General features: G+C 43.1%; 2 protein-coding genes across 19 annotated transcripts in view; one reads left to right on the forward strand and one right to left on the reverse strand.

Moving 5' to 3' along the window:
* Positions 1–7,198, forward strand: part of FIGNL1 (fidgetin like 1) — a 46,900-nt gene extending 39,702 nt beyond the window's left edge. The window contains exons 3-4 of the transcript XR_003923235.2: positions 3,679–3,762; positions 5,538–7,198. The gene's annotated coding sequence lies outside the window, so the exon portion shown is untranslated. The remainder of the gene's footprint in view (positions 1–3,678; positions 3,763–5,537) is intronic.
* Positions 1–14,214, reverse strand: part of IKZF1 (IKAROS family zinc finger 1) — a 73,517-nt gene that overhangs the window by 18,448 nt on the left and 40,855 nt on the right. For 10 of the 18 annotated variants that reach the window (XM_041123081.1, XM_041123080.1, XM_041123078.1 and 7 more), the window contains 2 exons: positions 5,179–5,238; positions 2,799–3,059 (listed from right to left, as the gene is read on the reverse strand). The exons of 1 other annotated variant lie outside the window; for it this stretch is intronic. In XM_041123081.1, the coding sequence (XP_040979015.1) occupies positions 2,799–3,059; positions 5,179–5,238 (321 nt within the window). Of the gene's footprint in view, positions 1–2,112; positions 2,159–2,798; positions 3,060–5,178; positions 5,239–11,506; positions 11,512–14,214 lie in introns of those variants that run through there. 7 more of the 18 variants (XM_030012909.2, XM_030012907.2, XM_030012908.2 and 4 more) reach the window with 3 other exon arrangements.

The following is a 14,214-nucleotide window of genomic DNA, read 5'->3' on the forward strand; positions in this document are numbered from 1 at the left end:
TACGTGCGCACTGAGCAAGTGAAGCCTGAATCTGTACCCTGAGGTCCCAGCACCACGGAGCAGGCAGGGGTGTGTCTCTTCTTTTTCCTAAACACCAAGCAAGACAGCAACAAGCTGCAGAAAATCAACATACTGAAAGCCTTGGGGAAGGAGAGTGAGGGGAGTTGGGTGTCTGTGAGTGGGATTTGCTCCGCAGAAGGGAGCAACAGGTAAGGCGCTAGGAAGCAGTCAGTCCTGTACGGCTGCTTGCAGACAGGAGGGGGCAGAAATATCAGGTGCTGCTCTGCATATCTGCACTTGGCAGGTGTATTCATTAAAAGTAATTATGCCTTTTATCAGGTCAGGCAGTCATTTTATTTTGGCACTTTAGTGTGCTAGAGTTTTGTTCACTTATCAAATATTTATTTAAGGAAACCTCACTGCATATGCAGGTTTTACATGAATTAGCAGCAAAGTAATTCATTTGCGAGGCTTATTCCTTCACTGGGCATGTATTGAAATGGGCTTCAGCGTAGTCAGTTGAATGTCTGTAATAGTATATCCCATTTCTACTTTAATTTTCACAGCACAACTGAAAGGAAAAGCAGTCACCACTGTTTCCCCATGACGTCCCTTTAATTTAAACTACCAGCCCCGAGCTTCCACTCCCTTGCCAGCCCCCGAAAAACCGCCTGAGCTCACCCGAAGAGGCTTCTCAGGAGAGGAGCTGAGGGCGAGGCAGGAGGGAAAGCAAAGGCTTTCTTTCCATGGAAGGACTCGGGCGCAACTTCACACCCTTTAGTTTTATTAAGTGTAAAAGAAGGGGGTCCTGCTGAGCGAAGTGCAGCTCCTGGGGTGCTCCCACTGTGGGTTTTAACTACATTCCCTGATGAAAAAGAGGGTCCCGTTGGCGAAGGGCAGAGAACTCTCGGAGCGACAGCCCTCGCAGGGTAGTGCCCCGAGCGCCCTTGGCAGGCACTGGCGTCCCTCTGCCAGGCAGGCAGCTGGGGCAGATGGAGGTCTGTGCCAGGGAAACCGGAGAGGTGGCCCCCGGGGACGCTGCCCCCAGGAACAGGCAGCCCAGCTCACCCTCCGGAGACTCAGCCTGCCGGGTGCCAACCAACGCGCTAGAAAGAAAGGCAGCTCTGCCCACCGCCTGCCCAAAATCAGGTGTGTCCCCACACGGGCCATTCAGCCCTGGTGCAAACAGTGCCTCTGACCCCCAGGGACCTGAAACAGCTCCTCCGAAGCAGCAACTTTTACTAAAACAGCAGCCTCCTTAAACAAGCACAAAGACTTCTACCTCTAAATGCATTTTAAGTTGCAACATTGTATTTGAACTACTGCAGCATCCTCTTCAAGCCCATGGGTCTGTTTAAAAGGCCTCATGTCCAAGTCATTTCCATATACATTTTATCAACTTTTAAAGGATCGCAGTAACACTCAATTAAAAAAAAAAAAAAAGGAAACAATTGACCAACAAGCACTTTATTATATCTAGGAAGTAGGCTGCAGCCTCTCTTCTGAGCACTAGATGTGGCTTTTCCAATAATCATCTACTCTTCCTTGACAGAGGGATTTATCGCATTGAATTAAACAGTACTTTGAAGTAGGCAATGTAACAGCATTGCTAACTATGACTAGCACTGCTTCTGAACGTGGCTAACCCATGTTACGCTAACAGATCTCACCCTTCCAGAGCTTGAGCAGCCGCACTTACAATGACAGGTATTAGCACTGCGGGGGGATGGACGACACTCAGGGTCTTTTCATGGATCCTCTCCATTAAACTCTGAAAACACTTTGCTAATCTCACTCCTTAGTAATTGTGGGGAAATCATTTAAGCATGATGGGGGGCGATGCAGAGGAAGAAAGTATGTGTTCACTAGCACGACTATTTCAGTGGAATCTAATCATCGGACAGGTCATTCTTACCTTAAAAATATTTTAAAATTCCCTCTCATTTGAATATTCATGCAAAAATGCCAAATACTTTATTTATCTATTTTCAAAGTAACTTGTGTAGCACAACAGTACAGTTCGTTTCTTCTCCTTTTACTATGGATGACCTTAACAGTTTAGATTGGAGGCCTAATTTTTAGACAGCTTATATCAGGTACGATGAAACTCACCCTGGTCTTTACTTCTTCATTTGTTTCAGCCTCTTAATTTTTTGCACTCTTTGAGACTATTTAGAATTAGAAAATCGAGGCAAGAAGATTCACGGCACTGTATAATGAAAAGCCATTCTTATGGAGCACAACATCTTTACATGTCTCTTTTAGTGTCCCACTGGAAACCCTTTAGTCCAGATCTGACCAGTCACAATACTTGTTTTTACTTCATGAAACATTTGACATAAAACTAACACCTTTTTACTAAGACTGCCAGTACAGCTCCCTTAACATTTATTTTGCTAATCACTGATCCATAGTGAGCTTTGTTGCATTGCTGGAAACATTAGAACTGGGTCCATTTCAGTGTTAGTCACAAATGGGTTTTTCTTCAGCAATTCTTAGAAATTTCTTAGAAGTTAAACAAGACTTCTTTACTTTTTTTTTTTTAAATTGAATTTTTCATGTAGCTTCAAACCAAACAAACTGCACAATTTCTAGCCCAATAGATGGACTTCCATCAGGAAGAAATCTCAATTCCTGTGCTGTCCGAAATGGCGTAACAAAGTAACCCAGTTCCAAATGCCCACCGATGCGGCATTATCTTACAAGAGGGAACATGTGTATGATATAGAAAATAAGTCTTAATTCCTAATATGTGGCCAATTCTTGTCAACTAAAGGAAAAACTATGGCAGGCCTTACCAGTGTGGCTTCGTTTGTGAACCATGAGCACATTGGGACCGATGCAAATTATCCCACAGATATCACATTTTAGCTTTCCGTTAGGAAGTCGAATGCCTCCAACTCCTGACATAGCCTTGCTGCCTGGGCCATTGTGTGAGCCATTCATTTTCTCTCCCGAGGTATCAAGCATTCGTAAATCCTCCGCACATTCTTCCCCATTCATTTCACAGGCACGCCCATTCTCTTCATCACTCTGAGTCTCTATTTTAATATTACCGGCTGAAAAAAACAATACAGGATGCCACTCAGTTTTGTTACAGAATAAATATGGTGGCAAAGAAACAAACACATCAAAGGAGATAATGTCTAAACAGCATGTACAATATACCTAAATAACAAAAGCTACAAACACGACTACATTTCTATGGGCAATGCGATGAGTTTGTAACACATGGAGCAATGAACAGTGAATATCAGTAAGACAAATACAAGGCATCCAGGAGATGGGAACCCAAACAACTTTACAAGTCTGTTCCTAGGTCACTCTGAGATTTTTGCATTTGTAACGTTCATTTTGACAATTCAGGCTAATTGGAATGAAACTTAAAATTAATCCACTTCACATGGATTTGTTCAAAACAATTGTGAAAGTAACTCATCAAAGACAATGGATGAAAATGAGCTGAAAATGCAACATTCTCCACTTGGCAGGAAGATTTCAAGGGTTGTACTGAATCCAAATATTTGGTTTGCAGTTCTATGGGGTAAGCAAGGACAATGGGAAAGCAAAGAGTACAAACACTGATAAAGAAACCAGGGTGGGGAAGGATAGAAGGAAGAACTGAACAGCAGGAACTAGCATTACAGGAAATTATAAGAGTGAAAATTGTGTTTTTAGGACAGCAGGATTAGGATTGCTGAGTAAGAGGAGAGGATCCTCTACAGCCATGAGCTACTATCAAAAAACAGTAAGCCAACAAAGGTGAGTGGGAGAACTGTTTTGACTTTATTGGATAAGTCCTTTGTGTTATAATTCCATAGGCAACAATCACTTGCAGCTAGAAAAAGAATTCAGGTATAAATCTGGCATAGCCTCACTACATGTGATAACATGTAGGTTGGTAAATTTGATCTGGTATGAACACAGCAAACCTAAACATTACAGAAAAGGGCCAATATTCAGATCAGTTAATGCCAGTATTCATTCCTCTTCTTTCCACAGGACTGTATGATGTTTTGTGTAGAATAAATCATCTTTACAGTTATTTCCCTCTTTTCTAATCTGATGATTTTGTTGAAAAAATAGTTCTTCATTAAGCTGGAAAAGACTATTTCATTGCCCCAAATCTTACTTTCCTTTCAGTGAAAAACCTCTTCTTTCACCCCACCCCACCCCAAAAAGAGGAGCATTTACTTTAGTGGCTAGCTGAGTACAGGAGGGGTCTGTTTCACTCAGTAAAGACCAGGTCTTTTCCTTTTGTGGAATGGTAGTTTCACGGTAGCCTTATTCACAAGTGGTGGTGTAGCAATGACATAATTAAGCTATGGGCAATAATTACCTCAAGAGATGAGAGACCTTGACATTCATTTGAAATTGAAAGGTTTGACAAACTCTTCCCTGCTACACCCTGCAACCTCCCAGGTGTCCCAGGAGGATTGCATGGATGTGACTGATAAGAGTATCTGACTCAAAATCCTACTGGGAAACATGTTGAGCGTAAAGGTGTTCACATTTCTGAACACCGCTCGACTGGACACCTTTTATAAAGTCTACCAATCTAGGCATTTTAATGATTTTTCAAATACTGCATGCTTAATTGAAATCATATGCAAGACAGAATGAGTGTACATCATAAATAGCAGTTTTTCCTTTAAAATGCATGCCCTAAAAAGGGGACTACTTTAGAGATATGGGGAAAAAAATAATCAATGACCAAACAGTGATTTACAAAGATGGTATGACTGGCTAAACAGAAGTGATCTACGCTATTCTGCAAATTTAGTGTACTGCAACCTCATACTGCTGTTTTCACCACGGCATAAAGAAGTGGTGGAACTATTTAGCTTGAGCATATGACAGATTTTCCATAATTCACACACCAATTTTTTTTCTCTTAATTATAAGAATAATAATCTGAATGTAAATCTATTTATACAAAACAATTACAGGCTCCTCGCCTGCCAGGAATTTGGAGAAGGTGGCTTTTGAAGTAGGCTTTATGTTAAGTTAAAACAAAATACATGTTAATGAAGCAAAAACATCAGACTACTTAAGCACTTTGGTAGTGTACGCAGACAGATGTACATTACTGAGAAGCAAAATGACACAAACAAAAATCATAAAAGTAGGAACTAGATGGAAATGCTCTGTAGTGAGCTGAGTTTGCAGTATACTTACGGGAAAAAGATTTGGGAATTATTGCATGAAAGTCCCTAAAGCCTTCTGCCCCGTATGCAGCTGCAATAAAGAAGGCAAACAGGATGCTGGTTTGTGGTACTGCTAGCAGTAAATGTAAAAGAAGATGCCATTATTGCTATAAGAGAAATACCTAGGAGAAAGACAGAACTATCATCACAGAAGCAACACAAGCAGTTTAGGATGAAGCAGGAACAGCAGCAGGACAGTTGGCAGGGGAATCCTGACCTGCCCAGAACAATTCCCATTTGTAAAAATGCCCTTTTCTTCCAAAGCATCCAACAAGTTTTACCATGTTTTCTAAATGCATAACCTCTCTCGGGTATTCCCCTTGCTCGCAGGTTAACTCTTACTGAAGTCAATAGGAACTTCTGCTAAAGTGTCTCGAAAGGGTCAACAGGAGCAGAGCACCTAACACAGCCTTCTCCCGCCCCCAGGGAAACTACAGGCCCCTATAGTGCAAGCTTCCTCTCAGGACTTATTTTTTGTCAGCGTGCCCTCTTTGTGTGCCACAGAGCTCTTCTTTATACGTCCTTATTTCTAGTCACTGCAGTTATAAAAAGTGAAATGGCATTGTTTTCTTCTCACACCTGTGGGACTTCTGCAATGGAAGAAGAGGGAGTTCAATGTTCTATATATATATATATAAAACTGTGTATATTGGCATATTTTTTGTTTGTATTTCTAAGGCTTGTCCTCACAATGTATCTACACAAAAGTAGATGCACACACACACTATACCCTGCATATTATGAGTAGCCATGTGCAAATTAACATGCCGTGGGGCACACCGATACAAGTAATGATGCAGTTCGTTACTTGATGTAAACACTGATAGGGATATTGATCCAGTCAATTTTCACTAAAGCTCTCCGCAGCTATGCCCCTCGACCGCCATAGCTGTGCTGCTCAGTGAAAGTCCCCATGCAGATGAGGCCGAGCATCCAGGACACCCTTACAGGCACGTCCGTCCGGCAGCACAGCTCGCGGAAGGGGCTCGGTTTAGGTGCGGAGCTCACTTTGCCGGTGAGAGCTGATGGATGGTGAGGCCACCCGCCTCGCCCTGGGTCTTCATGGAGATTTTATAGTGTAACGAACAAAGAAGATCTCTTCATATTCAAACTTGGCACTTTTTGCAAACCTGTTTTCCAAATAAAAATTAGTGAAAAAAGTCCCACTGACGTAGGATACGCAACAGGAGAGAGAAATCTCTCCAGTAGAAATACTACAGATTTTTATTAAATCTGAATGAGAAATGGGAATGCAGGCTGTGCAATTTTTTTTCTGGAGACTTAGACTGAAAATAAAAATCAACAGCGTTTTCATGAGAGAGGTTCCTGTCCCTCCCTTGCTATAGTGGGGAAAATCACTCTTGGACGACTGATGATGTGACAAACACTTGGGAATCAAACTTTTCAGATGCACTAATCAAGAACATAGTCAGCATTTGTATAGGTTTCTCAAACAGTTACTCGATATAGCCTTTGTAGAAATAACTTCTGTGCATATCCGTGTCTACCTACACATACAGGCAGACATTAATTAGCTCTGCAATAATTCATGGTACAATTTCTCATTGGCTCTTCTAACACCATTAAGCCATCACTCATTAATTAATTTACTTCAGTTTGGTTGGAGATGACCTTAAAAGGCTCTGTATTTTACTCTCTTTGAACACATTATTGCAATTCAGAGGAGCTTAATCCAACCCCTTCTTTTTGTGCAAGGAGTGTGGAGCACACCAGTGACACTGAAGCGACAGCTCTCCCCTGCTCCCTTTTTACCTACCCAGAGTGTGGAAAAGTAACCCAAAAGCAGGGCACTGGGTGGGTCTCTTGTGCTTTCTGATGTTTACTGAGAGCTTCACTCAGGATTTTCTGAGAGCATTTGAAATTTATGTTACAATAACTGTTCTGTATTCTATGGTTAAAGGTAGCTTATGCAAGTCTTTGGAAAAAAAAAAAAGAATTGACTTCTCAAAGGGGAAAGAGCTGCATCAAAAGCAGCATGACCAGCAGGTCAAAGGAGGCGATTCTCCCTCTCTACTCTGCTCTTGTGAGACCCCACCTGCAGTACCATGTTGAACTCTGGGGCCCCCAACATAGGAAGGACATGGACCTGTTGGAGCGAGTCCAGAGGAGGACCACGAAGATGATCAGAGGGCTGGAGCACCTCTCCTATGAACATAGGCTGAGAGAGTTGGGGTTGTTCAGCCTGGAGAAGAGAAGGCTCCGGGGAGACCTTACAGCAGCCTTCCAGTACCTAAAGGGGCCTACAGGAAAGCTGGAGAGGGACTTTTTACAAGGGCATGTCGTGATAGGACAAGGGGTAATGGCTTTAAACTGAAAGAGTGTAGATTTAGATTAGATGTCAGGAAGAAGTTCTTCACTGTGAGGGTGGTGAGGCACTGGCGCAGGTTTCCCAGAGAGGTTGCGGATGCCCCATCCCTGGAAGTGTTGCAGGCCAGGTTGGATGGGGCTTTGAGCAGCCTGGCCTAGTGGAACCCATGGCAGGGGGGTTGGAACTAGGTGATCTTTAAGGTCCCTTCCAACCCAAACATTCTATGATTCTGTGATATGATTCTATGTGATTTATCACTGAAGAGCAGTGTAGCTGGCTCAGCACGAGACTCAGACTGGGACAGTCGGGAAGGCAGGACGGAGGGCGAGGTGACAGAGTCACACTTCCCTGGAAATAGTTGAGCAATGTGGAGAGGGAAGGGAGGCATTTTGTAATGAGTTAAAGAGTCACTAGTGGGGAGAAAGGAGAAACCAAAAGGACCTCCTGGGAAACAGGACATGGAGGGTGGCTTTTAAAGGACAGAGAAATAGGCAGCTGGAAAAAAAGGCATGTGAAGAATTAGTAATTTGTTTTCAATCCACTGCCAATTTACCTTCTCTTATAGCTATGGAACTCCCTCCCAGGTGTAAAATCCTTTCAGTTTTATAAGACTTTGGCACCAGCACAGGTTTAAGTACCTGGGCCAAAAATCCATTTGGAGGGGGGCATTCACCTCTCAGGTCATATTTCTCTCCAGTGGGATTTTTAAGGGAGAAAAAAGCATAAGACCTGGCTATCAAAAGAGTTTAGAGAATAACAGAGAAAGATAAATCACACTGAAGGTTCTGGGGCATTTTGACAATAGAGTTCCCTAACTCCCTTTGGTTTTTAGTGGGATTTGAGCATCTTTCTTTAGAACTTTTATCCCAGTAGGTACTTAACTGTATCTTGTGGCATATACCTGCCTTTAAGAAGTTTTCCTTTAGCCTTTCTTTGAAAATAACCATGATAATCTGAGTTTTGGTCCATGCAATGTCTTGCTCGTACTTTGTAGCAAACAGCAAAGACAAGACCTCTCTTCAAGTTGCTTCAAATAGTTTGGGTGCATGTAATTTTTTGTTTGAATGGCTCATTTGTTATTCCAAGACAAATTAGAAGCATTTTGGTGATATTAGCTGATGTTTAAATGGTAGCTTTAAAGTCCAACAAGAGTTTTTCTTGAAGGCACCATAACTATTCAAGCAGCAGACAGATGAAGCTGCAACAATACCTGGCTGATTTGAACAGTGGATTAGCACTGTTACGGTGAGGAGGAGAAAACCTTTAACACCAACCTTCCTAACAAATTATAGAAAATGTTGCTTAAAAGGCAGAATAAGATGAAAAAAGTTTATCAGGCCAAAATAAATCACCTCGGCGTGCCAACATGTCAATAAAAGCAGCCAGGATATCTTCCTATTTACAAAGGTGCAAACCCCAGAAAACAGAATATTGCCAGCAATTCCACCTGTTATTTCTGATATAAGACATAACAGCTATTCCGTTTTGTTGCAGTGTACCGAATTCTAGCACCTGGCTATGACCTGAAATCCAAACTTTCCCCCTTTTCTTTTTACATCATGGTCATTTACTGTGGCATCAGCTCTGTTCTCACCACATAAGAGCACTGTGGGTGGAGGATGCCATTCTCAGAAACGTAAGGCACTGTCCTGGTTTCAGCTGGGATAGAGTTAATTGTCTTCCTAGTAGCTGGTATAATGCTATGTTTTTGACTTAGGTATGAGAAGAATGTTGATAACACACTGATGTTTTCAGTTGTTGCTAAGTAATGTTCAGTCTAAAGTCAAGGGTTTTTCAGCTTCTCATGCCCAGCCAGCAAGAAGGTACAAGGAGGGGCACAAGGAGTTGAGAGGGGACACAGCCAGGACAGCTGACCCCAACTGGCCGACAGGGTATTCCATTCCATGTGACGCCACATCTAGTATATAAACTGGGGGGAGTGGGGGGGGGGGCATCGCCACGCGGGGACTCACTGGGCATCGGCCGGTGGGTGGTGAGCAATTGCATTGTGCATCGCTTGTATATTCCAATCCTTTGATTATTATTGTCATTTTATTAGTGTTATCATTATCATTATTAGTTTCTTCTTTTCTGTTCTATTAAACCGTTCTTATGTCAACCCACGAGTTTTACTTCTTTTCCCAAATCTCTCCCCCATCCCACTGGGGGGGCGGGGCGGGGAGTGAGTGAGCGGCTGCATGGTGCTTAGTTGCTGGCTGGGGCTAAACCACAACAGGCACACAAGCAAGTTGTATGTCCATGGAATATTTAAGGAGTCAGTATTCCCTGGCTAGGTTTGACAACAACAAAGACCAATTCTTTAACTTAAATTATGTTTCCATTAATAGTATCTTTCCCTTATGAGCTTCTGAAGTGACATGAAGTATCATGTAGGTGTAAAAAAGGCCAACAAAAGGTCTGGGCAGAGCAACCATAATTAGTTATGCGATGGCCTCAGCCCTTCTTCACTAAAATTCAGAAGACACAACACAGCATAGGTGGGACTGATTCAAACTAACTAGTTATTTAGCTATAGAAAAAGGGAAATATCCAAGTGCTCTTAAAAATGACTGTTCTGCCCTCTCCTTTCTACATATAGCACTGCATTGCCCAGTTAATCAAGCATTTGTGGTGTCTGCATGTGTAAAATGCTGAAAGTTAGAGACAGCTCAGAATTGCCTAAAAAGTTAGAGCCTACAATGCAACTTAATTGCTATGGACAAAAGGAAACATAGCAATAAATAACAAGGGCTGTACGCAGCCCATGATGCACAAGCTGTTATGTAGGGCTTCTGTAAGACAGGACCCAGAACTCACTGTGTCACAGGACAGAGAGACCACTAGTACAGCAGGAGGTGAACGTCTGAGGCCAGTGATGCAGCCCAGCAACGCGGTGCTGGCACCTTATCGTTTTGCTCAAGAGAGGTGAGGTCTTTACCACAGGCTGCAACATAGTGAAGAGGGGGCAACAGATAAAAATGAAGGCTTCTTAATGAGAGGCTCTCAGCTGGCTTTTTAAAGGGAAACAAAAATAACAGAAAGAAAAGTAGCAGCAGGAACCGCTGGGGCACACCTGCAGGTAGAGTAGAGTGGTGCCGACGGATAAGGAGATCCTCCCTGCAGGGTCCGTGCTGCCCCTCCTTTGACTCCAAGCGCCAATCAGCCCTTGGCAGCCAATTTCTTCCCTGCTCTAATTTTGGCTTTCAATCAAATGTACATTATTCCAGAAACACAGGCATCCCCAGATAAGTTATCTCCCACGGGACAACCGGTGTGAGGAGCTCCACCCATGTCATTGCCCACGACTGCCATTCCTCCCGCTGCTGGGTGGCCCGCTGCCGCCTGCGGCGCGGTGCCCGGTGAGCCAGTGCCAGCGCCCGCCGGCGTGCGCGGCTCGGCTTCAGCAGCAAGGAGCAGGGAGCTGTGCTCACTGCATCGCAAAACTCGTCAACATGGTTTTCCGGGGGCTGCGATGAGATCAAATCGTAGGGAATGCAAACAAGTGAACAACACAACCCACAAAGCATATCCTCCCTAGGTACAAAAGGTGGCTTTTGCTCCATGGTGCAGACTCCCAGTAACCTCCCATTAGTTACCTATGGGAATGCTCTAATGCACCATTAAAGACAGACAGGTTAAGGACAGATTCAAGTAATGGCCCTGAAATCTACTCACACACCTGAAGCTAGGTGCTTTTTATGTATCCTTCTGAATTTGTGTCTCAGCAGGAAACAATCTGTAACCAAGCCAAGGTCCTGATCTAGTTCATATTTGTTGTCTTCATTGTGCTACTCACTGGTACATTTTGTACTGGATTCAAGTTGTTTTTTCAAAGGACTGTTAACTACCTGGCTGCTTGATGTCTATCATCTGAATTACCAGTAAAACTAAGTTTTAAAGGTGAGAGAAAGAGCATTATCAAGAAAAGCCATGCTAAACCTATTTCTCAAGTTCCACATGTATGTGTAACCCATGCTTCCTCTATACAAAGTGCTCTGTGTCTTTTACTGGCTGCATGATAGTGGAGCTAAGGGAACTGCTGCAGGCTTGCCAGTAACGGACTTTATTGACACTTTTCTGGTTTGAGAAGTAAGCTGGGAAGATTTTTCAAACTGGAGGGAAAGGTTTGCTGACAAACAATGGTAAGAACAGAGCTTCTCATCCTCAACGCCTTTGTCTCTTCTGCTTCCATCAGATTTTTTTAAATGTGGGCACTAAAGGATGAGGAAGTAGCAAAAGGGCATTTAGCAAGAAATTTTTAAAAAGCAAAGTAACCTCAAGTAACAATACACAACAGTGAGGTAAAAACGCTATCATATATGAAAACATTCCTGGCTCACACAGGTATATCACTTTAGGTGATCAGTTATGTACAAATGATGTGAACTGCAGTTAGAGGGGGAATGCCTGACCGAGAAAAACCCTTGTGAAATCCGAACATACAGAGGGTATTGGTCAGACCTGTGCCAGCTGAAGACAGCAGTCGTTATCCCGCAGAAGAAAGCTACCGCTTGGGAGCAACGAAGTGTCCTTGGGTCTGTGGTAGGAAGGGGACGACACAGCTCCTAGGCTTGCCATGCAGCCAGCATGGTGCGTGGTGGGGCACAGGGACAGAGAAGGAGACAAACAGTTTTGTATATTGCTTCAGAGCACCTAAATTTACCTTGCCCTGAATCCAAAGTTAGTCCTTGCAAATCTTCCCCTTTTCAGGCCCCAGCTCAGTGAGCTGCTTATACGTCTTTAATTTTGTCCCTGGAGTGGCACAGAGCTACCCTGGCTCAGGATCAGACCCTCGCAAGTCCACCCATGTGAACATTTAATGTGCTCTGCCTTTGCTGTCAGTGAGACAGACACGGGGACTTTTACCAGGGACTGTTTAGCTACCATGATGATGTCTTGAGTGCTATTTTATGCAAGTGTCCATAGTTCCCCAGCTGTCAAAGGGTCAGTAGATCTAAAATTAGACCAAGCAGCTGTGTTTAGGTTTGGGGAGGTGCCTATGGGTGCTGTGCCAAGGCTGTGTACTGTCAGTCTCCTCTTTCGAGAAGAGGTCAGAAGATGAAATGGAGAGGAACCTAACCATTTCAGCACTTCAGGGGGAATACTTTATGACAATTTTATTAATCTTGCCTACTTGGAAAACAAATTGCAGAGCAGAGTCCTCTGTGTCCCCCTCACTGGACAGGGGGAAAAAAACCCAGGGATACTGAAAGTTTATTTTAGACTAAAGTAGATCAAATGTAGTCATTGCTTTATGAGTGATAAAGTAGATGATCTCTCTCGGTACTGTGCAAAGAAGGTAATCCTGCAGTAGCCTGCTTTAGATCCATTAATTCTGAGTGCTCAGTTATTTTTCTAGAAGTATCCATCCGAGGCTATTGAAGTTTTTTCTTATTGGGGTTGTAGAAATATTGCCAGAAGGTTTTGCAATGTAAACTGCTGTTTACCTGATTACAGTGTGCTCAACAGTCCAGTGAAAGGAAATACTAATCTGCATCTTCTGGGGAAGAGGTATAAACTGTTCTACACAAATCCTAAAGAAATCTCTGAATATGGACATAACAGATAGCTCCTGAGGAGAAAAATGTCAGGACAAAATTAATTCTTTCCCACCATGTATTGCAGCCAATGCTTTGCTACAGGGATCTGGAGTCCTCCTCAGGCAATCAGTCCTCTGTGCTGAAATGGCAAGAAATCCCAAATGATGCTGGGACACTCTTAAACACTCAGAGATCTGGATCATTCTGGAAGTCTGCAAACTCAGTTCAGGCCACATTTTTAAAAGACTTCCTGTTTTCCCTCACTTCCTTGGCAATTCTTCATGCCTGCCGTTTCCTTGCTTTTACCTCAGGAGAAACAAGCCCTCCTTCCCTTCCCTGAACAGAATCCAACCTTAACCATATTAGCGCTATGAGAAGTCATCCCTGATGTTGGATGCCTCTTCTGTGACACATCCAACAATTGCAGAGTTGTATACTGTTTCATTGGGTCTTGGAACACAATGCTAAGAGAAAAACCTAAATTTCGCTAGCTTTCTGCAACAGCTGACTCAAAAAGAAGGAGAGATTATTTTAAAAATCCCAGCTTCTAAGAAGGATGTGGGGAAAAATATGACAGAAGTTCAGGCTAAACAATTTTCTATGTGTGAAAGGTATTACATCAGGAACAGCATCCTAGCTGAACTTCCTAGCTCTGCTCTGCAAGCACACTTCAGCTGTGATTTGAAACTACTGAATTTAGGAGTCGCTATTCCTGTCCTGAAGGGTATCTCCAAAACCAGAAAGGAACCATGCCACAGAAGGGGACTCCAAGCTGAGGTTTAGTTGGGTTTCTGGTGCAGGTATCATCATGCCTCCAGAGGAGAAAGGCCAATATGGCAATCCACTCAGGCGCAGCTTCCTCAAATTCTGAACAAACCTTCAGCAATGCTTAAGGCTGGTGAATGTAAAAGGGTGTTTTAAAATTATTTTACCACTCTCTTGAATGAGTAATCCAACATTTGAAACTCACTGGAAACACAGTTAAGATCACAATCTTCAAACAGTCACAATCACCATGCTGAGTATCACTATCTTACATCAAAATGCAACCGTTTTCTTAACATGGATAGATCAACAAAAGCATCCAAGCCACCATGTTGCTGGCAGAGCTTCCAGGGAAAAGGCTATCAAAATAATA

This window comes from Aquila chrysaetos, chromosome 4 (genome assembly GCF_900496995.4).
Source record: "Aquila chrysaetos chrysaetos chromosome 4, bAquChr1.4, whole genome shotgun sequence".
Taxonomy (NCBI): Eukaryota; Metazoa; Chordata; class Aves; order Accipitriformes; family Accipitridae; genus Aquila; species Aquila chrysaetos.